The sequence below is a fragment of the Mastomys coucha genome, unplaced genomic scaffold (genome assembly GCF_008632895.1).
Source record: "Mastomys coucha isolate ucsf_1 unplaced genomic scaffold, UCSF_Mcou_1 pScaffold22, whole genome shotgun sequence".
Classification (NCBI taxonomy): domain Eukaryota; kingdom Metazoa; phylum Chordata; class Mammalia; order Rodentia; family Muridae; genus Mastomys; species Mastomys coucha.
In genome coordinates, this window is record NW_022196905.1 from 1,845,554 (window position 1) to 1,870,821 (window position 25,268).

At 42.4% G+C, this 25,268-nt stretch overlaps 2 protein-coding genes across 8 annotated transcripts in view; one reads left to right on the forward strand and one right to left on the reverse strand.

Moving 5' to 3' along the window:
• The window catches only part of Eml6 (EMAP like 6), a 289,180-nt gene extending 274,228 nt beyond the window's left edge, over positions 1-14,952 (forward strand). For 3 of the 5 annotated variants that reach the window (XM_031337169.1, XM_031337170.1, XM_031337173.1), the window contains 12 exons: positions 170-190; positions 513-686; positions 4,011-4,219; positions 5,824-5,981; positions 6,289-6,403; positions 7,501-7,689; positions 8,896-9,068; positions 9,452-9,614; positions 11,055-11,158; positions 11,687-11,840; positions 12,249-12,349; positions 13,926-14,952. In XM_031337169.1, the coding sequence (XP_031193029.1) occupies positions 170-190; positions 513-686; positions 4,011-4,219; positions 5,824-5,981; positions 6,289-6,403; positions 7,501-7,689; positions 8,896-9,068; positions 9,452-9,614; positions 11,055-11,158; positions 11,687-11,840; positions 12,249-12,349; positions 13,926-13,950 (1,586 nt within the window). In that variant the 3' untranslated portion in view covers positions 13,951-14,952. The remainder of the gene's footprint in view (positions 1-169; positions 191-512; positions 687-4,010; positions 4,220-5,823; positions 5,982-6,288; positions 6,404-7,500; positions 7,690-8,895; positions 9,069-9,451; positions 9,615-11,054; positions 11,159-11,686; positions 11,841-12,248; positions 12,350-13,925) is intronic. The other 2 variants (XM_031337171.1, XM_031337172.1) reach the window with 1 other exon arrangement.
• Positions 14,953-16,104: 1,152 nt separating this feature from the next.
• The window catches only part of Rtn4 (reticulon 4), a 61,060-nt gene continuing 51,896 nt past the window's right edge, over positions 16,105-25,268 (reverse strand). For all 3 annotated transcript variants that reach the window (XM_031342359.1, XM_031342360.1, XM_031342361.1), the window contains 5 exons: positions 23,663-23,801; positions 17,972-18,041; positions 17,514-17,560; positions 17,288-17,346; positions 16,105-17,054 (listed from right to left, as the gene is read on the reverse strand). In XM_031342359.1, the coding sequence (XP_031198219.1) occupies positions 17,012-17,054; positions 17,288-17,346; positions 17,514-17,560; positions 17,972-18,041; positions 23,663-23,801 (358 nt within the window). In that variant the 3' untranslated portion in view covers positions 16,105-17,011. The remainder of the gene's footprint in view (positions 17,055-17,287; positions 17,347-17,513; positions 17,561-17,971; positions 18,042-23,662; positions 23,802-25,268) is intronic.

Genomic DNA, 25,268 nt, shown 5'->3' on the forward strand with positions numbered 1-25,268 from the left:
AAAGTCCTTACAAAAGAGTCTCTTGCTTGCTTTCATCAAAGCCATGTTCATTTTAATGCTTCATTTGGAGTCTGCTGGGCTGGGGCTGAGAGCTGCACTGATAGGAACAAGACTTACTTTGCTATTGTTTCCCTTGATGCTTCTTCATTGTCATTGTCCACCATTGCAGGTGACACCGCAGAGAGCACAGGTAAGGCTGTCCCAGCTGGGACAGTTCCCATCCACACAGCAAGATCATGTATGTCCATGTATCATTTGCTGGGTTACATCTGAATGTGCTACAGATGCGCATCCATCCTCACCAGTTTCCTCTGAATAAAACCCTCTGCAAGCATGTCAGACATAAATGTCCATATGCTCTGCCCTCAGCAGCAAGTTCCTCAGTGTCTTTCTTTGGCCAGGTCAGACTAGATGTCTCTTATGCCACCCTCACTGTAACTGTCTGAGGAAAGGCCTCTAATGGAACACAAACACTGAGGTGCCACCGTCTCTGTCGTGCCTCCCATACTCAGGGACAACACCTTCAATTCATGTCTGGGATGCGATGACCAAACACACCCTTTCCATGCTGCGGTGCTTCCACACCAAGGGGGTGAATTACATCAACTTCAGTGCAACCGGGAAGCTCTTGGTGTCCGTGGGCGTGGATCCAGAGCACACCATCACCGTCTGGAGATGGCAAGAAGGTAACCTGCTGGGCTTCGCACTGCTCCTACAGGGCTCCCCTGTAGACTGAGCTGGGATGGAGCTCCAGACTGCCTTTCCCAACCCTCCCTCACGGTACTGCTTCGAGGCGAGCACAAGCTTTGATGAGCTGCTCTCAGACCCACTCTACTCCCGCTCCCCACCCCCAGCCGTCCATGGCCAGTGAGAGGCAGCTCAGGAAACTGTGGTGGCTAGTGAGGGGCCTGTGGGCGTGCTGGGAGAGTGCTAACACTGTCCCTCTGCATCAGACACCATCCTCGGTGCTCTTTCTGGTGGCCTCTGGATTCTGCTCCAACTGCTTTACACTGGCTGCCTTATTAGAACTAAAATGACCATAGTCACTGAAAGCAAATTTTAGCCGGTCAGGTACTTTTATGCATTAATGCTTCTGAAATGAGGATTTACCTCAAGATGCCTTTAGGGTCAAATGACCTTTCACTGAGGTCATCCAAGACCGACAGAAAACATAAATATTTACATTAGATTCATAAAGTAGCAAAATTATAGTTAGGAAGTAGCAACAAAGATAATTTTATGGTTAGGGTCACCACAACATGAAGAACTGTATTAAAGGGTCACAGCATTAGAAAGGTTGAGAACCACTGGTTTACAGTATAATTAATGAATTTTTTTCTTATTTATCCCCAACATACACACACACACACACACACACACACACCAGCTGCTACTAAATTTGTAATTGTCTTACAATTAAAAATATGCAATTTTCAGTGTATATCCTCAGATCGGCCTTGGCAAAAGCAGATCCAATTAGTAAGGGCAATAATGAGGTCTGTCTGCAGCTGATATCTGGGACACACTGAGCAGGCAAGTAGCGAGGTTGCACGTCTCCAATCTGGGACTCGAGAATCCCATTATCTCCTCATCTTCTTGTGGAAGGGCTGGGAAGAAGGGCTTTAAACAGATGTATACATCTTGCGAAAAGATGCCATCTTTCTTGAGCCTGACTTAAGAGAGGCCAGTGGCTGACAAACGTTAAGGGCAAGTCTCCTTACACTGCCCTGGAAGCCAGCCTGACCCACATGCCACCATCTTCTTGTTGACAGTTCATTGTGTTCAAGTGCCCCCACAGCCCATCTCTCTGGGATGCAGATTGATTGCTGTGATACCAGGTAGTCAGTGAATCAACCAGTGCTGATGAGCAAGGGAGTTTCTTACCTTACAGCCTCGAAGCATCTTAGAGTTGGAAGGGCTAGGAACATCTTTTACCCAGCTTCCCGGACCAACTCACAGAAGTCCTGCACTTCTTTCCTGGCAGGCTTCCTTCCATTTACATGAGTATCTCCAATCACTTCCCCAGAAGCCTGTCCACTGTTAGTTCTTTTCATAAAGTCCTCTCTCTCTGGAGCAGAGTTCTGTTCCAGGTGCCTTTTTGCTCAGGCTGCTGACTCTAGCTCCAATTCCTGAGAGAAGAGTGAGGCCATGGCCCCTCCCCAGCCCCCTGTCTTCAAGCTCATGCTCCCTTTTTGCCTCCCCTGCTTGTCCCTCTAGCTCACGAGGCCTGCACTAGCCTTAGTTCTAGACTCTTATCTGAGGCTCTTCTGGCCTCCCAGGGGAGTGAGGACTAGAAAAGTCAGTCCTTTTGATGATCTCCCAGGAGGGAAGAAGCTTGGAGGATGGTCTCCTTGTGTTTGTCAGTCTACACAGAAAAGCTCTAACCAGTTACTATCTCTTCACAGCTGAACGGACATGGCTTCTCTTTCCTTCTCTAGTGTGCTGTATTTTTCCCTTCAAGTCCTGCCTTCCTATAAATAGAACATATTGGGGGAGCACATATATACATTTGTGTTATCAGTAAGGAGCATAGTGTGCATTCCTGAGTTGCTAGTGGGTCATTTTGGAGATCACATGTGTGAGTAATAAAATACTTAATTTTGTGTTTCCTCCATAGTTGGTGAGGCTGATCCTCTTTGAATCTCTTTGAATCTCTTATTGACCACTTACACTGCTGCTTCTATAATCTGCCTAGTGAAAGATGTTTCCCCTGGAAGCAATGATGTGTTGTTTTTTATAGATCATTAATGTTAATCCTGACTCTTATAAGAGTAGCAAATACTTTTCTTCTTATCTGTTGTTTGCTTTCAAACTTAGTTTATGTTATCTTTGGAGCCCGTAGGTTTTTCAAGCCTCAGGTAGTGAGGTATCTGTTACTACTGTGATGTTTCAGTTGCTGTAAGTGTTTTGGTAATCATGTGAAGTAGAGGGGCTCTCCTGACACAGCCTCCCCTAGAAGAGGCATCCTTTGTGGAATATCTGAAGCTAAAGGGTGGGCCAACTTCATTCAAAATCCACTACCAACACAACTTCTGCTCTCCTGGAGAGCCATCATGAAAAACAAATGAACAGAAGATGAGAAGAAAAAAATCTGGATAAATAATAGAGAGGGGGGAGAAGAAATTGGAACTGAAACATTGACAGCATGTGGAAAGAGCCTTGAAGAAAAAGCAACAAGTTTAAAATAAAAATGCAAACCTAAAGGGTTTAAAAGAATAAAAAAGAGAGTCTTTAAAAGCAGGCAAAAGGAATAGAAACCCAGAGGTTTTAGAAGGATCTAAAGGAACAGTAAAGTTAGTCACCAATGGAATGGTCACCATGACCAAGCACGTCCCCCTCATCGATTCCTAGCTTCTCACTGCATCTTAGCAGGTACTATTGCTGTACCGACTACAGGCGAGGAAGCCGAGGGCAGAGCAGAGAGGTTAAGATGTTCAAAAGCTGTTCTTCAAGTGGAGTTCAGATTCAAGATGAAGGCTCAGGGAGACACAGAAGACATGTAGACTATGGAGTAAGAAAAACAAGTAACTAAATATAAAAAGTTAAAAATTTAAACCTAAATCCCACAAACTGAAAAGGAATGCTGAGGTTAAAGAAAATAAAGGCAGGGAATCTCGGGCAGAAAGAAGGAAATAAAAGGTGTCTGAAGAGTCTAAGCCCAAGTGACCCTGAGTTGGGAGGGGCAGGCTGGGGTGAAGAGATCTGGGATGAGGAAGATGTGGGTATGAGCAATTCTACCTGTCTAGAAGCTTCTGCCTCATTGACTACAGTCATTTCCTACTCTACTTGTGACTTTGTGGGCAGGAGTTCTGTTAGTAGCACCTACTTCTCTGGGAATTACCCAGCCACTGATAGATGGCCCTCCTGGGATGTCTGAGGGGGAGCGGAAGCAGTTAAAGGAACATTGACTTTATTCAGAGTGAATGGAAGGCCAGCCTTGGCTGTCACTTCCTGCCCTGGTCCATGAACAGAAAAAGGACTGGCATCATTGGACTCTGTCACCCACACAGGTACCAAGGTTGCTAGCCGAGGGGGTCACCTGGAACGAATATTTGTGGTGGAATTTCGCCCTGACTCAGACACACAATTTGTATCTGTTGGAGTCAAACATATGAAGTTCTGGACTCTAGCAGGAAGTGCTCTGCTGTACAAGAAAGGGGTCATCGGGTCCCTGGAAGCCGCCAAGATGCAGACGATGCTGTCCGTGGCTTTTGGTGCTGTGAGTTCCAGCAGATACTTCCTCAAAAAGGGTCCTGAGTCCCTTAGGCATGGGCATGGGATGGTGGGGAAGGGACTGGCCAATAAGCTAAAATCAACAAGAAAGCCACTTCTACACTGTCGATTCAGTGACTTCTAGTAATCAGTGTTCCCTGTCCTTAGCATCAGTAGGTGAATTGATCTTGATGTGTGCACACGTTTGTCAGTGTGCTGGTGGATATGTGCGAGTGTAGCTACCAAAGGGCAATCATGGGTGGTGTTCGCTCCATCGAGACAGTCTGCCACTGAACCTGAAGTGTGTTAGTTAGGCTAGGATGGCTGGCCAATGACCCTCAGGGATCTATCTCCCTGCCTCCAGTTCCTAGCACTGACATACAACCACATACCACACCAGGGTTTTTAAAATTTAGGTTCTGGGGATTGAACTCAGGACCTCGTTCTTGTAAAGGCAAGTCCCTTAATTAACTACATTTTACACTTTGTTGTTGTTATTGTTGTTCTCAAAATGTTGAGTCAAAAAATATTAGTTAGTTTTCTCATTGCTGTGACAGAAGGGCTACGAAAAGCAACTTAGCCAACGGAGGGTCCATTGTGGCTGGTGTGTTAAGATCAGAGCATCATGACAGGAGAGACATTATGACACAGCATGAGCATGTGATGTCCACAGTCAGGAAGCAGAAAAACAAACTCTTGTGCTCAGCTCATTCTCTCCTCATTCAGTCTGACACCCCAGAAAGCGGGATCTTGCCATCCACGTCCAGGGCGGTCTTCCATTTACGTAGTCCTTTCTAGAAATACAGACACATGGAGACATGGTTTTCATGATGATTTTCAATCGTCCAAACTGACAGTGAGCAACCATGAAGGGGTATGGTCACCACCCAGGGCAGCTGACACCAGAGTAGACACTGCTTAGGCAACCCCTGCAGATGCTAGGAATAATTTCCACCCTCAAGGAGTGGTCCTTTTTCTTCCTGTCCCCCCCTCCTCTACAAATACCCCAGTAGAAACTTCTGGCACATATAAGGTAGCTCCTGATGTTTTAAGTCTGATGTGTCCACTTCCTAGGCAGGTTTCCTCTCTGGTTGGAGTTGGCCCTTCCCCTGGCCTGTGGTGGTCTGTCTCATGCTGACATGGCATAGTTTCACACAATAGAGATACAAAAGTGCCCAAACCAATTAGCAAGTAAATTACAAAGCCAGATGACTGTCTCATGCTCCATGGTTCCCTGCAAATCTGTTTGGCTTAATTTGGATCAGACTGATAATGCTTGGCTGATCCTCTCAGCAAAGGAGCCAGTCTGGCTGGAGAGATCATTCAGTGGCTAAGAGCATTTATTGCTCATCCAGAGGACCTTAGTTCAATTCCCAGCACCCACTCCGGTATATTTTGACTGACTGCCCATAACTGGTTCCATGGCATCCAATGCCTCTGGCCTCTACAGGTACCTATACTTATGTGCCTGGACACACACACACACACATACATGCATAATTAAAAATAATGAAGATTAATCTCAAACCAAAAAAAAAAAAAAAAAAGCCAGTGTCTGAGAAAGAACCCTTCAGTGTATTCCTAGTTTTCAGCATGTTCCTTTGTTTTCAGAACAACCTTACTTTTACCGGTGCCATCAATGGAGATGTCTATGTGTGGAAGGAGCACTTCCTCATTCGGCTGGTGGCCAAGGCTCACACAGGTCCTGTTTTTACAATGTACACCACCCTCCGAGACGGGCTTATTGTGACTGGCGGAAAAGAGCGGCCGTAAGCAAAGGTCCCTCTTGGGGACTTGTTTGTTACTCTCTTGGGGCAAAATGACAGAAAGCTCTGCCAATTGTGGTATCCCTCTCTTTTCTGTATTAGATCAGTCTGTCATCTCTGCAGGAGAGCCCAAGGTCTTTCCAAGAGGGCATTTGCTTTCCTTCATATTATGCATTTGAAGGCAGTTTAGAAAATCTGCTGGGCCCAGGTAGTCATGAGATCAGGGCTGGTAAAGAGGGTGCTGAGAAGGGAAGTCTTGAGGCAATGGCTAAACCTCTTCATGCCTTTTTTTTTTTTTTTTTTTTTTTAGAACTAAGGAAGGAGGCGCTGTAAAGTTGTGGGACCAGGAGATGAAGCGCTGTCGGGCCTTCCAGCTGGAAACAGGGCAGCTGGTGGAATGTGTGCGCTCGGTGTGCCGTGGCAAGGTCAGTATGGCTGACCCTGTGGGAGCCACTCCTTAGGGCTGAGCTGAGGAAGGAGATGGGGATCCCAGCAGGCTTGCTTTTTTCCCAGTCACTTTGCTAGTATGTGTCTGCTCATTCTATAGTCTGTGTAGATTATACTATAGCTCATAAGTCAGTCATAGCCAAGTGAACCTACTCCTCCAGGAAGGCCAGGTGTGTCTCTGAACCTGTGTGTGTCCAGCACGTAGGTCAGTCGAGAGGGCTTTGTGTATCGTAGATGAGGGTGTCTTTCTGTCTACCTGACAGGAAGTCATTTAGGAAATGTTAGCCATGGTCACTTCAATCACTGTTCTCATAAGCTGAACAATACCTGTAAGCAGCCATGGTTACTGACCCACGGCTGCTGGATACAGCTGAAAGGAGTTAAGTCAGGCCATGTAGAGGGGCCACAGTCTATTGAGTGCAATCAGACTTTCTATACCTTTATTAGAAACAGAATATAATGACAATTACCAGGATCAGTTGTAGTTGCCAGGATGCAATAATGTTTGCAAGCTACACTGGGTACACAAGGTTAATGTCTAAGACCCACTTCCTTACCAGCCAAGGTCACCTGATATGGCCCTGGGAGGAATTAAGTCAGTCAGGAGGGAGCTTACAGTCCGTGGGAGGTTCGTCAAGAGGGTGATGGAGGACTCTGCTCAAGCTCCTACCCAAGGCAGCTGCTAGAAAAGGCAAAGTGAGAAGGGAGGGTTCTTACCGACAGACATTCAGTCCTTAGCAAGTCGCCTCAGCATGTCCTGATTTAGTAACAGCGCGGTAGTTTCACTAGCAGTGCTTTTTAAGTTATTTTTGAACTGTGGCAAAACACATAAAACTTAGCATTTTAATCACATTGTGTACAAGTCATTGCCATTAAACACTCTGGTGCAACCACCACCACTGTCACCTTCAAATGTTTTAATAAGACAATATTTGACTATTGAACATCAGCTCTCCCTTCCCCTCCTGCCCCTGGTACCCACCTCTCCTTTGTATCCCGCGAACTGGATCATTCTGGGGACCTCAGATGACTGGACCCATACAGCTCTTTTTCTAATGGTATTTTACTGTAACAGGGAAAAATCTTAGTAGGAACCAAAGATGGTGAAATAATTGAAGTTGGGGAAAAAAGCGCTGCTTCAAACATCCTGATTGATGGACACATGGAGGGGGAGATCTGGGGCCTAGCCACACACCCCTCCAAGGACATGTTCATCTCAGCCAGCAATGACGGCACAGCAAGGATCTGGGACCTAGCTGACAAGGTAAGGAGCCTACTGCCAGGCTCATAGCAGGAGGAGCAGAGAGGGGCTCGGACAAGCCAGAGATGGGGGTAGGTTGGTTCAGCATTAAGTTAAAAAGCCTACTAATAAAAGTCCCTCACACATGCCATCTGCCCTTTCAGCCGTTCATCTGTCTAGATAGACTTGTATTATGAAGGGGTCTCTTATAGCCAGGCTGGCCTTGAGCTCAATATGAAATAAAGGGAGACATGGAACCTTCTGACTCTTCTTGCCTCTTCTTCTCCAGCACTGGTAATGCAGTGCTGGGGATCGAACCAAGGGCTTCATGCATGTCAGGCAAGCACTCTACTGAGCCCCAGATGTTGATAATTCTGGAATAATCAAACTGAGAATTATTATCTTTTTATGGAAGAACAAGGGGAGAGGGAGAGGGATACAAATGTTCGAGAATGTCAGATGTTCCCATCAGATCCCAGGAAAGTTGGGAAAGCAACTTTAAAGCTCATCTGGGGTGAAAATGTAAAATATCAAAAAAAAAGGTCACTGAACCTTATCCAGCACAAAATAAACACCAAATTCTGTTTCAAAATGGCTAGGAAATGTTTTGGTCACATTTTTAGTGTAATGGTCAAAGAACAGCCATGCAAACACATGCGCGTGTTACAGTTTAGTTCTAAAGCTATTATGTTTACTAAAAACAGCTTCTACTCACTGAAAACCCACTGTATAATGGATGTTTCTTGTATGTTAAATACTTAACAAAAATCTTCCAACACTGCTATCAGTATCCTTTCTGTTCTGGTAATGGCAATAATGTATACACACGTACCCAACTAGAAAGTGAGAGTCCGGTCAAGATCTGGCTAGTATGCCGAAGGTCACATTCTTTTCCTTCAGCAAGAGGCTGGCAAAGCCTAAGGCCTATGTCTGGCCAGCTGCCTGTTTCAATAGGCAAAGCCACATTTGTTACCTACTGTCCACACTTGGCATGACAAAGCTGGTAATTAGAGCACAGGTCCTACAGTGCTCAATGTAAAAGTTATGACAGGCAACGTTTACCCAACCCTGTCCTAAAAGGTGCTATATCCCCCAAGTAGCTCTACTATGAGATGGCATTGGTGGCTTTCAGTGGCAGCTGAAGTAGTCTGATTTCCCTGTCCTGATGACTTCCCCTAGAGATCAGCCCAGGTGGTGAGGGCTTACATGATTCTCTGTGTCTTCATGTAGAAACTGTTAAACAAGGTGAACCTGGGCCATGCGGCCAGGTGTGCAGCCTATAGCCCTGATGGGGAGATGGTGGCCATTGGCATGAAGAATGGAGAGTTTGTCATCTTGCTGGTGAACAGCCTGAAAGTTTGGGGGAAAAAACGAGACAGGAAATCTGCCATCCAAGATATCAGGTACCAAAAAAGAAAGAAGATATCAGGTACATAGTGGGTGGTCTGAGCCAGAAGCGTAAGCGCTCCTTACCTGGGTCCTTCTGGTGATGGTGGGGAGTCAGAGCTGGGGGGAACTGAGTTGAAAGGGTTGCTTCCACAGCCAACTAATCAAGGGTACCTCCCACACACTCTTTTTAGACATGATGATAAAAATACTTGTAATTCTACCAAAGACTGCATAACACCATTTTTTCCTGTGGTATTAGATTCAGAAAAATTGTTTAATTTCATAGAAACTGCAGAGAAGCTAGGCATAAGTCTTTGGGCTTGGGACAGAGCTAGCCCATCTTTATGTGTCCAGGTCTGCCTCCTCATGAACCTTACTTTGTGATTTCCCCCTCTAGAATCAGTCCAGACAACAGATTCTTAGCTGTGGGTTCTTCTGAGCACACAGTTGACTTCTATGACCTTACTCAGGGCACAAGTCTGAACCGCATCGGCTACTGCAAAGACATCCCAAGCTTTGTTATTCAGATGGACTTTTCTGCAGACAGCAAATACATTCAGGTATGTTCCTGGTTAACTTGTCTCAGGGGCAACCAAGAAAAAACATTGTTTCCACAGTAAGTGCTTACTGGGTCCTGGGCACCATGCTAATTCACCCATCACAGGCAACTTCCAAGTACTGTCCCTATTTTATAAACGTAGAGACAGAGGCTTGGATAATTAAGAAAGTAATAGTGTGTGTGTGTGTGTGTGTGTGTGTGTGTACCCATCCTTTAGTAAGAAACAAAAACAAAACATGAATACCAGGGAGCATATCCCTAGTCACCTTTAGCCTACTTTCACCAGTTCATCATCAAAATTTCCTTATTTCTGGCTGAGGAGATGGTGCAGCAGGTGCTGCTAACCAAGTTCAACCCCTCCCCCTGACCCACATGATGGAAGGAGAGACCTCCTCTGGCAAGCACCACAGCAGACATCGGCATGCATGTACACACATGCACCTGTGGACTGATACACAATCATTTTTAGAAAACTTCCGAATTTCTAGTTCTTTAGGGCTGTACTACGCTTGCTATCACTTAGTCTCCAAATTCTGTTGGGCAGTATGGCTGCTGCATACCACAGTGGGCTGGTGAGCTCACGACTGGGTCTCAGCACGGCGGAGAGGCAAGATCAAGGGGTCCTATGCTTGGGACTTATGGCTAAAAACAAAAGTTACTTCAGCATCCAGCGTCTGTGAGCCTGGAAAGAGGAGTGCTTATATGCATTTTTCAAATTTATCAAACAAAGCATCGGCTAGGCAGGCTTCTGGATACAATATGTTCATCTCTTCTGGAGCTTATCACATTTCCATGAAGGCAAGGACTGATAGACAGGCCATGCTTGTGTGGGGAAAAGGCGGTGTAGCGTGTCAGGCAACACCTGAAGAGGCACTCAACTTAGACCTGCCTCCTTTCTAAATAAGCGTTCTTTAGGCTGAGCAATGTCTGCTGTGTAGGAGGGAGTTAACAAAAGGGCAGGATTTCTGTTCCAAGACATCTGCATTGAAACCCTGAGGTTGGAAAGATGTAGGCTCTTTCCATGAACTCAAGGAAAACCCTGGTGATGTAGGTGGAGACATCATCACCATGGGGAGGGAAAGGACCTAGGATGTGAGGTGCTGGCAAATGTCCTTTAATGTGAAAACAGTGGCCCAATTTCCTTTGGGGGACTCCAAGAGGACACTTGACATGTTCATCGTCCCTTGTGGTGGGGGTAGAGATGGATTTTAGCATGGATTGTTGTGTGTGTATGGTGGCAGGGGTTGGGGAAGTAGAAGACACCCACCCCATGAAATTTAGCATGGGCTGTGGGGAAAGGGACTGTTCACTGGCTTTGTAGCCAGGAGCTGAATTTAGGTTTAAAGAGAAGCATAACTGGGGCAGTTAGTGTTGGGGAAGACAGCCAAGAGAGTCTGTGGGACAGAAGAAGCAGATGGACTCAGTTCCTCTCCTCTTGCAGGTGTCAACAGGGGCCTATAAGCGCCAAGTCCATGAGGTTCCCCTGGGGAAGCAAGTCACTGAAGCCATGGTGGTTGAGAAGATCACCTGGGCTTCCTGGACAAGGTAAATGAAGAGAACTCTTCTTGAGGAAGAGGCCCCAGCTCTGCCTCTGGGTTTGTGATGGCCAGGATAGGAAGAGCTGAGATGAAACTGTCTTTTCTCAGCGGGGGAGGATGCAAAGCTGCTGGACACTGGCTTAGGGGAGGACTTTATGTGATCAGTGCTTTCTTTTTGTTTAATCATTCATACCAACTCCAAGCCGCATTCAGAGAGTTCAAATGTTTTGCCAAGCCCAGCAATAATGAGGCTTCTAATAACCTGAAAATTAGGAAGTACAGGAACTCTGTCCTTGCCAACATACATATTCAGTAGAACTATAAGGAAGGAAAAAAAATCAAAGTTTTCTTTCTGGAGGGAGCTGGTGAAGGGCAATGCCAGGTGGTGAAAATGCAGAGCAGGGCGTGGCTGTTTCATGAGAGGAGTCACATGACCAAACCACATACAATTCCTATCTACTTCTTAACCTAGGAGGGGACAACAACCCTAGGAAATTGTGTCCCATCTTCCTAACACCCTTTTCTCTTGGAACAGTGTTCTCGGAGATGAAGTCATTGGAATATGGCCACGAAATGCAGACAAGGCTGATGTTAACTGTGCATGTGTGACCCATGCTGGCTTGAACATTGTCACAGGGGATGACTTTGGGCTGGTGAAGCTCTTTGATTTTCCATGCACAGAAAAATTTGTAAGTCTTCCCGAGTAACCCCTGAGCTGTCTCCGGCCATACTCCTTCCTATACAGTCATATAGATGACCATCAGTTATCATGGATCCAGCCCTGTGGGGCTTTGGCTTGCCTCTGTGGATAGACAAATGGCCACAAAGTTGGGGAAGAAATCAGGCAGGGAAATCAGTTAAAGTGTAGCTGACAGATGCACCTGGAAATTGCAGTTCTTACTGTTGAGACTTGAGCCTGGGTGTCAGGGGAGAAAGTCTGCAGCCTTAAGAGGGAGGGGAACTACAAAGCCACAGCATCAAGGCCTTGCAGACAGAGCATTGGGGCTTTCTGGGAGTGGGGCAGCTGGTGGATCAATAACCCAACAAGTTACTGGAATCAACATGTGCTCAGCTGCTGCGTTTGCTTTTCCTCACAGGCCAAGCATAAACGTTACTTTGGTCACTCTGCTCATGTGACGAACATTCGTTTCTCTTACGATGACAAGTATGTGGTCAGCACCGGAGGAGACGACTGCAGGTTGTACCGGATTAATTTGGTTGGCTCCTCCAGCTGGTTATGCTTAGTTGGGGTGTACCGTGGGCCAGGCTCTGCCAGGGACACAGGAAGGGTCTAATCGGGAACAACAAAAAGGAAATTTCACGAGTTTTTAGGAGAAAAACAAAAACTTCCTAGTATATTCTGTTGTTGGGGTTCTCAACAAATTGACAGGCCTGTGTCCCCTCTAGGGCTATCCTGGGATTGGCTGAGCTCAGGTTATATGAAAGCTATTCTGAACATTGCTGGGGTGAGGGGCCAAGGGGTAAGAAATCTAGAATGACTGACTTCAGTAGAAACAATCACTGAGAATCAGGTTAAATCAACCTTCATCCATGTGTCCTTGAGAATTGCCAGCCTAGCTTAATGATGCTAATAACATCTTAAGTTCAGAGATGCTAATAACACTGAGCCTTCAGTGACACTAAGAAACAATGGGGGCAAATGAGTTGCCATAAGGAATGGGAGATGCTGAGGTTTAGGGCCAGTCCATAGCCCGAGTCCAATGAGCTATCTGGACAAAGAGCCAAGGCAGGTTATTGGGCATGAAGCATGGTTTGGAAGCCACTGTTTTAGACGGAAGGAACCCTTCCAACCTGACCCACAGGTCTGCAGCCTCCTTCTAAGGTAGGAGAGGGTTTCCTAGCATAGGGAGAGGACAGGAGCAGGTCATTCTATAATTCAATTTCAACATATTTAAAGGTTTTATTACATGACCAAATATTGGTTTTGTTTAATAAAAACTCAGGGGTAGCTGAAAAAGAAAAACAGGACTAGCAAGCCTGATGGCCTGAGTGGAGAGAACCTACCCTGAAAATTGAGCTTGCACATGTACATGTACAGGCACAAAATTAATTTTAAACCATTAAAAATAAACGTTTATGTTTTTAGTGGTCTTAGTCAAATTGTAAGAGAGGCACCTATAAAGAATGCACTGCACTGTGATGGCCTGCCAGTTGAGCCACCTCCAGCTCACTCACTATGCTAGCCATTTCAGGATAATTGCTTGGGGTAGTACTTACTCATTCAAAACAGTACCAGCCAAACAGAACAAGCTGGAAAGAAGAGACCTAAATTAACTGGCCAGCCTGGTACAGGAAATACAAGGTGACTTCTGTTTACAGACAAGACCTAAAAGTAACTTAAAAACATAAGGCCTGAGGACATGGTATATAACATGTAAAAAAGGCTTCATTCAAACACACTGATAAACCCTCTTCAATAGTAACAGGACAGACAGTGTGAAGTTGGGCTGCCAAAATTCCCCAGTGACTTCATTCTGCACAAATGCTCAAAGCAGCAAAAGGAGTCTAAGGAGACACACATCAAAGAACTCTAAAAAAGAACAGTAAACCAGACATGGTGGCTCACATCTATAATCCTTAGACTACATAGTAAAACCCTGTCCCAAAAAAACAACCTTTAAAAAAAAGCAAAAATGGTGAATGGGAAGGAGAGTAGACTACAGTGGGTGCCATTGGATTTACTTTTCAGACGGGAGCACTGGGCAGCATTATAGTATCTGACCACAAGTAAAACTGTCTTGTTTGCCTTTCAGTGTATTTGTGTGGCGATGTCTGTAAACACTGGAACCTCGTGCACTATGGCTGCTTCCCCCGAGCTACTCGCAGGCAGTGCAGGGGCACCTCCTCGATGCCAACTGCTATGGGACACACAAGCTCTGAACACTAGTGATGTTGTAGGACTCTCACAATCTGAACTTTGTAAGTTAGTGATGCTAAGAAGGAAGGTAAATTCCTACAATACTAAGACTGTCTGCTTCTGTTCTGGAGACTAAAACCTATACTTATTATAACTACACTAATAACAAAATTGGGATGATGTAACCCACAGATAAAATTTACATCCTCAATTGCCCTAACCAATATGTAGCTTTTAATTTGCATTAAGACTTTTACACAGGTGTTTTGCTATTCTGTCTCTATGTATTTCAAGAATGTTCATGGGACACCAAGTGAGTTGAAGCACTTAAGTGCAGAAGTACCCTGTTTGCCACATTTAGCTTTCAAAACCAAATGAGCCATGTATAAACAAGTTTAAAAATGTTAACTTTTTAAAGTTTCATTTGCAGTTTTATATCCATTAAGTGCCTTCAAAGTCCCCAGTTGTGTGGGCTGCTCCCTCACCTCCCACATTGTCTCCTTCCTTCACATGGTGCTAAATTTTCAAAACCGAGGAGGGCTATGGGATTAGCAGATTCATCACTATGTCCTGCTCTGGGAAAGCAGTTATAAGGTGAGCAGCAAAGAGAGTCCAATTCCACAGGAAGTAGCATGGATTTTATGTTAGTGTCAGATCCTCAATGTAACCTATCATCCCTCAAATAAAACAGCTTCTACAACACCTAAACTCTAAAGAGGGGAAAGCTCCAATGTAATAAGTGAGCTAAGCTGTCTTGCTGTTTAATTTACACCCCCCTTGGGTAGGGCTGGCTTGGCTCTGTTCATTTCAGATGACTAATGCAGGGTAAATTCAGATTTTTAAAAACCTCTTGAGGGCTAGAGAGATAACTCAGCAGTTAAGAGCACTGACTGCTCTTCCAGAGGTTCTGAGTTCAATTCCCAGCAATCACATGGTGGCTTACAACCACCTGTAATGGGATCCAATGCTCTCCTCTGGTATGTCTAAAGACAGCTACAATGTACTCATATACATAAAATAAATAAATCTTAACAACAAAAAAATCCTTTCGAACATATTCCCCACTATAAGGAGTATTTGAGTTTCTCCAGTCAGTTGTAGGACAGAATGTGACTTGAAGACTATTAGCCAAAAGTAACTCAGTTCTGTTACACAGGGCACTCACTGGAAGAAAGCTGGTGGGAGTTGGAGTTCTTCCAGTGTGTGCACTATAAAATTCTAGACCTTGAGTTCCTAGCTATCTGAAGTTGCCGTCTTAGAAAAAGGCTGAAATGAGCATTTTCAGTTAAAGAATAGATTAACATTTACCACAGAAGTGCTTCAGCATTCTAAAAGAATTAGATTACACATTAAGCTATTTTATACGCCAATTTATTAATGCCTTACATTAACCCACTAGCAGGTTGCTGGGTCCTCAGTAGAGCCCTATGCAGCCCTGATTCTGTTTTCTGTATCTGGTTATGCTGAGTGATAACTGTGTCTGCCTATCTTGTACTACTGACTTTTCATTCATTCAGATCTTACATTAACCATGTGGATGAAAACTGACTAATCAATGATTTATGTACGTATATATTTGAAGAGCAATAGTGTCTGTTATAAAGACTTTGAAAGTCTTATTTGTAAAATTTATATGGTGTAATTTTATGTATATTCATAAATCTTGCACTGTATTCTGTTAAAATATTGGTGCATGAGTTTATTTTCAAAATACAAAAGTAAAACTTTTGTTATGGGTCAAATAAATCTCACTATGTAAATATATCCTCTGTTCTTAAGCTGTTTCATGAACTAAAACCTTTTTTTTTTTTTTTTTTTTTTTTTTTTTTTTGGTTTTTTCGAGACAGGGTTTCTCTCTGTAGCCCCGGCTGTCCTGGTACTCACTCTGTAGACCAGGCTGGCCTCGAACTCGGAAATCCGCCTGCCTCCACCTCCCAAGTGCTAGGATTAAAGGCGTGCGCCACCACCGCCCGGCTAAAACCTTTCTAAAAGCATGTTACCATGTGTCCACTCGCTAAGCCTCTACCACCATGTTTTTGTTGGGCATTCATGAAACTAAAACACTAAACACAAACGTAAGTCTATAAGCTTTATTGATACTTTGCTTTTACAGTTCACAATGCATTCCACAGATAATTCAATACGGCTTAAACCACAATGGTGTAAGTCTTCATTTTATGATTTCTTGCATAACAATGTTTGGTAACTGCAAACATTTGGAAGCATTAAATTCAGTCCATAGAATCAGAGTCTGTGACAAAATTAACTATACATACAGTAAGTCTTTGAAATGACGTTTATATTGGAGTTCTGTTTTCTTGAAAACAGGTGGTAACGCTCCTACAAATACATTCTCTTCCTAGTTTATGTGCTTGGGACTACACTGTATAGCCCATGACTCAGAGATCAAGCACTGTGGGGCAGCTGCAAGGTTAAAGATCTAAGCTTTGTGAAACACTATATATAGATTATGTCTATATTTACTTATATTGGCAATATAACAGTAAATTCACAATACACCTAGAACATACCATAAAGACAGATTTTTCCACTCTGCTTTAGTAGTATGCTCACCTAAACATTTCATTTCAGAGAAATCTGTATCAATTTTACACTGACCAAACACAGTACACTGTGAAAAGGGTTTTTCCCTCCCCCAGATCTACCTTCTTTGCAACTTTCCAAATACAGCCAGACTACCTGCAACAGAATATAATACACAGCTTTCCCAGCGTCCTTTATTCACCAGTGCCTCACCGGGGAAAACAGGTATGACTACAATGAGATCCATACACAGCAGCTTACAATACTTAAGGTGATAAACACGGGAAGTCAAGACAGGTAATTTTTCCTTAAACAGTGCACTGCTAAAAATAAAGAGCTGAAACCGCACGGCCACCAAGGGCTTACCCCTGACCCTCCCACCCCCACAATCAAGTGAGTGCCCCCTTTAAAGATGGACGTCTACTGTTTGGGGCCTTTTCATTCTGCTTTGCGCTTCAATCCAGGGATTTTTGCTTGGATTCTACAAATGAAAAGAAAAATGTCAATTTTTTTGTTTGTTTTGTTTCCCACTTCTTTAAAAAAACACTATGTTGTATATTATTTAGAGAATTGTAAAGCTACCAAAATACAAACTAATTTTTCCACCTTTGCCTAATGTTTTAAAAAAGCATTATAAAGAGTGAATGCTGGCCTTGGAAGGCCACCCCAGGATCGTGGCCTCACCCTTGGTAAGAAGGCGCAGGGCATACTTACTTGGCCATGGCATCCTTAACGCTCTTGTTTGCAAGTCCTAGATAATGATCTATCTGCGCCTGAGAAGAGATACGAGCATTACAAAATGAACATTGCCAAAGAATATCAACCAGTATTACATACCAACAAATTAAAGCCTTAAGACTAGCTCTTTTGTAAGTCCTTTATAAAGGACTTACAAAAGAGTGAGCTCTATATCCTGCAGTCTCCACAGTTAAGAAATTACCTGATGCCGTTCATAAATAACAGGAATACTGAAGAGTGAGATCAGAGCTGAAAAAGTAAACACACAGCTTTAAAAATAGATTAAAGAAAAAAAAAGGCTGGTACCATTCTAGGAGTGAACATCAAACTATCAAGCCAACAGTAATCCAGGTAACCAGGCCGTGTTCTTAACGCCTACACAAATGCTCACGTTCTCCTGCATGTGCTGAGGAACCATGCTTAGCTTCAAATCACATCTCAGAAACTTTATAAAATACAGCTACTCCAATTTAAACTCAGGATTGTACCATCAGGTACTCCAGCTGTTAGCTGGAGTAGTCTTTAGGAGCATTTCAATAAAACAGTATTAGTATCAGCTAGTTAAAGACCTCTGAAGCTCACATTTATATTTTTTCTTCCAATGAAGATATTCTCTACAAAAATGTCTCTAAATGCTTTTCAATCTTTTTGTAGACTTACCTAAAATCAGTAGTGTCAAACCATTGAACAAGGCACCAACGTAAGTAAACACCCACATCAACACTGCAAACTGTAATCAAACAAGAGCCCATGATAAGCAAAATTAAACTTTCTCCCGAAAAGTATACATTTAAATGCCAGTCTAACAGGCACAGACCTTGAAAACTAAGTAAAGTCTGTCTTTGTTGTCTTACTTCAGAAACCTAACTTGACCAAAAATGGGACTTGATTCACTTTCCTTAGAAGGCATGATAGAGCAGAACTGCTTCTCTCAAAACAGAGAGCATGGGAAGGACACGCTGCCCCTCTAGCTCTAGTCATGGCCTAGCTTTTCAACAATGGGAGAAAAGAAAGTACCATGAAATTAACTAACATGCTAAAGATGCTAGAAAAATACACAAACTGAGTAATCAAACATCAAAATAACAGTTATGTGATAGGCAATGGAGCAAAGAGTTTCAGTGATCAAAAGCATTTCACTGCTCAGTGTGTGTGACACACAAGGGTTACAATTAACCCAGGGAGGACATATCAAACTTCCATACTATTATTTAATGTAATTGATGTACACATTAATCAGTGTAATTGATCACTATTCCTTTAACTGGCATTATTTACCAAATATTAGGTGCTGGACATGACAAACGCTTCCTCTTAACTTTGTCTATTCATAACCACAGCACACAGCAACTGAAGCCAGAAAGGTTTACTAAGTTGCCTGGTATCCAACTACAACAATATAGGTTTCACTGTTTCCTCCAGGGCCCAGAGAATATAATAAATTAAAGTGTACCTTAATAATTTGGCTCATTTTGAGATTTAAAAACAAAACAAAACAAAACAAAAGAGCAAATGTGATAAAGAAAGCAAATGTAGTAAAGAAAGGCTCTACTTCTAAAACAATGGTTTCATTTTGAGAACTAATATATGTGAAATATGAGTAATACATTTATATAATATACATTGTATATTGCATATATATAATATATATAATACAATATATAATATATATACACACACACTCTTGAATAGTTTGACAAGTTCATTTCTAAAACTTGTGATATCATACAGCTCACTGACATGTTCAAGAGAAGCACAAAGCTAGTCTAAACTGTATTCAACATTCAGTCAGCACTTTCGGTAGCCACAAAAAAAGCTGGGCACCTTCAGGGGCAGAGTTCTATATTAATACATTAATAATAATACATTTATACAGATGTATCCTTTCCTGTCTTCTCCTTACACTTCATGGTGCAAATGAAGTGTACCCAGAGACATTTCCAGTGCACTTTAACTGCCAGCTTTCCTTCACTCCTACAAGTAATAAATCCTTTCCCCCTTTTCAAAGAGGAGAACTCCCGCACTGCTACACTTTTTAATGCAAAGCTGCTCTGTATCTGGCAACTGCTGTGGCCTACTTAGGAGGTGACAAACACAGTGCCAGGATACTGCATCTCTGGTGACCTTAAATTATGTGCATGAGTGTTTTGCTTCCATGTATGCTTAGTGCCCATGGAGGGTGTTGGGTTCCCTGGAAATGGAGTTAGACAGTTGTTAGTTGCCACAGGGGTCCTGGGAATTGAATTCAGATCCTCTGCAAGAGCTCTTAACCACTGAGCCATCTTTCCAATCCCTATAGTGATTATTTAGATATAAGAAACAGCAGTGCTGAAGAGTAAAGCTAGTAAGCTCCTCCATTAACTAAAGCTAGAATTGAAAATTTTCCACAAAACCACATAATAAACATTTTAGGGTTAATGCCCCCCCAGGGTCTCTCATATTATTTTTTGTTTATTTATTGCTATTTTGCAACTTTTAAAAAATGAAAGCCACCATTCTTAGATCCCAGGCTGTGAATTTTTTTCTACCAACTAGTTTCAATAGAAAAGTAAATGAACTTAGAAACATGAACAGTCTCTCTGACAATGGCCGGGGAAGAGAGAGTGAAAGGTTAAGTATGAACTTTCCCCTTTGTCAAGGAGAGGACCAGCTTCCCTCTATTAGGCTGGAAGCCCAGAGACCACACACAAGCAAGTTTAGGATAGCAATTGAGGGCAGAGTAGACACAGCCAAGGGCTAGGCCAGAGGTCCAGGACCCAACCCCCTCTAGGTGACATCACCACAAGGGAGGGGCTGAGGATTTCAGATAGGAAGTCTCCACAACAAAGACTGAGAGCAGGAAGCTACTCTCACCTAATGAGAGTCCTCAGAGCTCCAGGGTTTGGCTAGGTGTGGTGGTAAACTAATTCCAGCCTTGAAAGATCATGCATATACATGAAAACACAAGATTGAAGGAAGTCTTTTCTTGGCAACTTTGAGAGATGTAATTGTCCCTTGAGAAGCCAACATATGTTCTTCAGAATGCTTAATTTTTCCTTGAGCGCATTTTATTTCATTTTATTTTTAAGATTTAAAGATTTATCAGTGTGTGCGTGCCACATGTATCATGTGCCCATAGAGGCCAAAAGAGGCACTGTGGAGCTGCAGTTCCAGGCAGCTGTGACCCGTTCAATATGGGTGCTAGAAGCCCATACTCTGGAGCTCTGGAAGAGGAACAAGCTTAACTACTACTCCTCTCTGGTCATTTTGCCTTAATTTTAATAAACTATACTTACGATCACCTCACCCTGAAAATTGTTTCTTCATCAAAGTCACAAATCAAGGTTATGCCTGGGTGTAGATCTCCAAAAAGAATTTCTCAGCTATGGCCAGTGACTGAAGAGAACAAGCTTGTCTGTCATGTTTTCTACTGAGAGCACTGAGACTACAAGAAGCCAAGTGTATGAATATGTAATAAACATTGGAAGAGGGCAAGGCCAATGTCTTGTTTGCCTTTTCTCCAAGAGTATAAGAGTATAAAATAGCATCAGCTATTTTTAGAATGTAAGACCCTTTGCCCAGGCAGATTTAAGATTGCATCCTGAGGCTCTGTGCCTCACTAGGTAAGCAAAGTAGAGCTGGCCCTGGTAGCTGGCTGTGAGTGAGCCTACCTGAGGGCTTGAGTGCTGAAAAGCTGATCCCACCACTTGCCTGCCTTGGGCGCTGGAGTGATACCCTCCAACTCCTCACAATCTACAGTAGTCAGAAGAGCTGACCCCAGGGTCAGAAGAGCAGGAGTGCTGGCTGCGCTCCTCACCAGTTTTAACACTGGGTGAGCTAGCTGGGATAGTGCTGAAGAGCTTGCCCTGTTAGTGCAGGTGCTGGAGAGCGGACCTAGCCAACTGACCAGCTCAGACACTACTCAGGCCTAGAACTAGGGTTCTGAGTTGGTCCACTCCAAAATTTACCTCATCAATGACCTGATGGAGCACTTGACAAAGCTGGTTCTGCAGATCCAAAGCTGCAATGACTTACTGCAATGAGCATTTGCAAGCAAAGATATGTATGGACAAAACAGTATACTGTGGGGCATGTTATGGTTTCCACAATGAGATGTTTTCTAAGCTTTGTTTTTTTGTTTTCTGTTTTTTTTTTTAATTTTATTTTGGAAGGAAGTTTGCAAGAAGTTTGCAAGGCCAGAGGGCAGATACTAAGGGGCAAGGAAATCAGTGGAATTGGGGTATACGATGTGAACAAAAAATCAGTAAAAAGAAAAAAAAAATCATATCCTAAAACATAATTGTATATCAGGCAACTTCAGCTACAACAATTTTTCACTGAAATCACAGGTCTACTATCATATAAAGTACCACCCAAAGCCTTGCCACAAGCATACATAAGAACCCACTAAAACTGTCCAGTCTTAGTCCCTATTAAATGAAATTTTTAGATTTGATGTTTCAAAGGGCAGGATCCCACCTTTGTGGAGATGACAGTGTCAATCTGGCTTCAAGTGGTTCCCAGTCTCAGCCTCCTAAAAGTCCAAGAACGTGTCCCCTCCACACACAAACACATCAGGGGATGAGGGGAGGGTTCATGTGCACATTCCTGGCTTACAAGATAGGAACTTTCCATTAAAGCTTCAAGCTCTTCTCTAGGGGCCCTAAAGATGACCCCCAACAGGTATGATATACATTTAAAAAGAAAGAAAAAAAAACTGGAGGTAGGACAAACAGGGTTTTATAGCCAATGCTTTCTAAAACAGTCATCTTCAATGTTCTCAGGTAAACTAAATCAGAGCTTCAGGGAATGGAAACTCCAGATCCCTCACTTTCCCAGATAAATTTATATAAAATATACCTCCTCACTTGACTCCAATGTGCAGCCATGACTGAAAACTGCTTTTTAGAACAAGAGTCCTCACCAAAGATCCTTATAGAGATTAATCACAAAAACCTTAACTAATCTTTAGCCAAGTAAGAAACATCTCTGTCACAGCACCTGTTGATCCGTACCTGTACCCTACTCTGTGGTGCTCAGAGCCAGCCTGGGCAAAGCTGAGCAGTGTAAGATCCAATGACCTAATGTTTTCTTGTTTTTTTGTTTGGTTTTGCTGGGATTTTTTAGTTTTTCAAGACAGGGTTTCTCTGTACATCTCTGGCTGTCCTGGAACTCACCCTAGACAAACTCAGAGATCTACTTTCCTCTGCCTATACCACTACTGCCCATCTCAAGACCCAATGTTTTAAAAGTGAATAAATAGGCCTAAAATGTTGACAGTATTGAATGTCTATGCTACATTCGCAATGGATCAAGAATTATTTCAACAGTGACTAACTTGGCCCATAAAATGGGAAAATGGATTATTGATTATTTTACAGATACTTGAAATCTTGTCTAGGATTAAAAAAAATCTTAAATTTTATTTCAGAGGAGCAAAACAAAGGAAACTAGCAGACAGGAAGTTAGAAAGAAACTCGTAACAACATATTCTATTTTTATTTGCCCAAGTCAACTACCAGGAATAAATAAACCAGGTACATTCATGTGGTCAGTACATCTCAGGTGCTGACTGCAGAGCCCTGGAATTTGATATTTCTTTGATGACAACTAAAAGAAAGTCTTCCCTCATTCTCAAGGGAAAGGGAAGAAAGGGAATTTAAAGGGAGTGGGACATGGAGAAAGGGAGTTGTCATGTGTTTGTAAGAGTGACTCAAGTATTTATAAAGGTTTCAAATGTAAGTGATAATGTGACCTAGAATCTACCATTCAATAAACTGAGGACACCTAAGAGAGCCGATAGTGTATTAGATAAACTGTTTGCAAATGTTTCTTTAAAAACTGTTTTGTCAAAGCTACAGTTTGTCTATTATAAAATGCCAATTTGTTTTCTAGAAATTAAAATGTTTCCATTTTATTAACTAGAAATCAAAGCAATTCCAGTCAAAAGCTCATAGCACCTTTAAAAAAATTTCAAATTAGGAGTTCTATCTTACTCTTCTGCCAAAGCAGATCCTGAGGCCCACTCAGCTTCGCGCTGCATGCCGACACGGTGCGGCAAAGCAGATCCTGAGGCCCACTCAGGTTCGCTCTGCATGCTGACACGACGCGGCATGCACTTACATCTGAAGATGTAATCAACCCACTTTTCTTGAGCTTTGGGTTTTTAAATCCACAATCAAAAACAGAATTTTTTTCTCAATTTTTCTTTCTTAAAGTATTCCCTTAAGGAGAAAAGTACCAAGCTATAGTTCACACAAATCCATTGATATGATTTCATTTCATCTTCATGACTTATTTGAATAAAGAAAAATAGAATTTTATATTGTCAATCTTTCTGGTATATGTAAGTGAAAAGTAAAATAAACTTACCTTCAGGGAATCAACTAAATCATCAACTAAGAAGAGGCGCCTCAGTTCTTTTATTGTGCTGTTCACATGACCAAGAGCAGAATTACTGTATTTCTGAACCAATTCCTCTGATATAGCAACTTCAGATTCCAAATATGCCCTTAAAAAAAAAAGTCATCAACTGACATTGATTCTCACATGTCAATCAGCAATCACAGATCTATAAAAGGAGATTAATAGTGTATAACAATCTACTATTAACGGCCTACTCTTATTATAAAAATCCAAAGTAAGCTGGCTGTGATGGCTCATGTTTATAATCCCAGCACATGAGAGGCTAAGACAGAAGGATTGTTACTAGTTTAAAACCAACTTTGGCTACAGAAATATCTCAAACAAAATAAAACAAAGCCAAAATTCCCAAGCAAATAGCAGCATGCTTTAAAGGCATTTTAAATTTTAACTGCTATCATTTTCTTAATAATTTAAGTTTGCAAACTTAATCCTCTAATGTTGTTTTCTCATTTAAAATAGATGTTAATCATGAGGTCTTAATGAGTAAAATATTTAACACCACTTTGCTTCCAGATCACTCAGAAAATTATTTTCTGAGTCTTATTAGGGTCTGTTACCAAAGATCCTACTCATTTCCAAATTCTCTTTATGGATAATGTCAAAAATGTTAAATGCTAGCATGTAAAAATAGCTGCTTAAAGTAAAGTGGCAATACCAATAAAGTATAATATTTACTCTCTATTTCCATGCTCTCATGTATGCTATAGTGTGTGGAAAGTGTTAAATTTAACAAGATAATAATTTGGGGATGATCACTTGATAATTTCAAAGATGACATTCACCATACCTAAACTAATCCTATTTCCTCACACAGTGTCCTCTGAGAAAACTCTATCTCATACTCTTACCTTTGCAGTATACCCCATGTATGTCTCCTGATCACTCGTTAAGCATCTGTTATTATTTGCACCTGAGATACTCTATCAGCGTGCAAGCCTGTTTTCTCTTCATCAACGCCAGATTAGCCTATCTGAGCTTTCTAAAATAGCAGAGTAGGTTGAGCTCAGGTGGGCATTAGAAGATTGGCTATTTTCTAGCTAAATAAGCTTGCAAAAAAAAACATTTCAATTCTCTGGGTTAAGTTTCCAATTCTATAAATTAGATAAAGAATCATGTATTACTCTGATTCCAACAGAGAGCATACCTAATTTTGGTCACCTTTCCACTGCCCCCTGTGTTAAAGCTAGAAATAAGTTATGAGTCATTTTAAAACTTTTTTTTTTAACCATAATGCCTTGGTCGTCATGCTATTTTCCTAAAGCAACAGTCACTTCTTCCTGTGGTAACAACTTATACCATGAACTAGCCTCGCCTCAGACCCCACCCAGATATAAAGACCTGTCAGATCCAAGTCCTAAGATCCCAGTGTAATCTACCACTCTTTTATACTCTAAAACAATGTTTTCTTCCACATTATTATGTACCACATCCAGTTCTGAATGCAGACAGCATAGTTTTCCCACTTAAGCACAGATTATTTAGAATCTTTCTTTCTTTCCTTCTTCTTCTTCTTCTTCTTCTTCTTCTTCTTCTTCTTCTTCTTCTTCTTCTT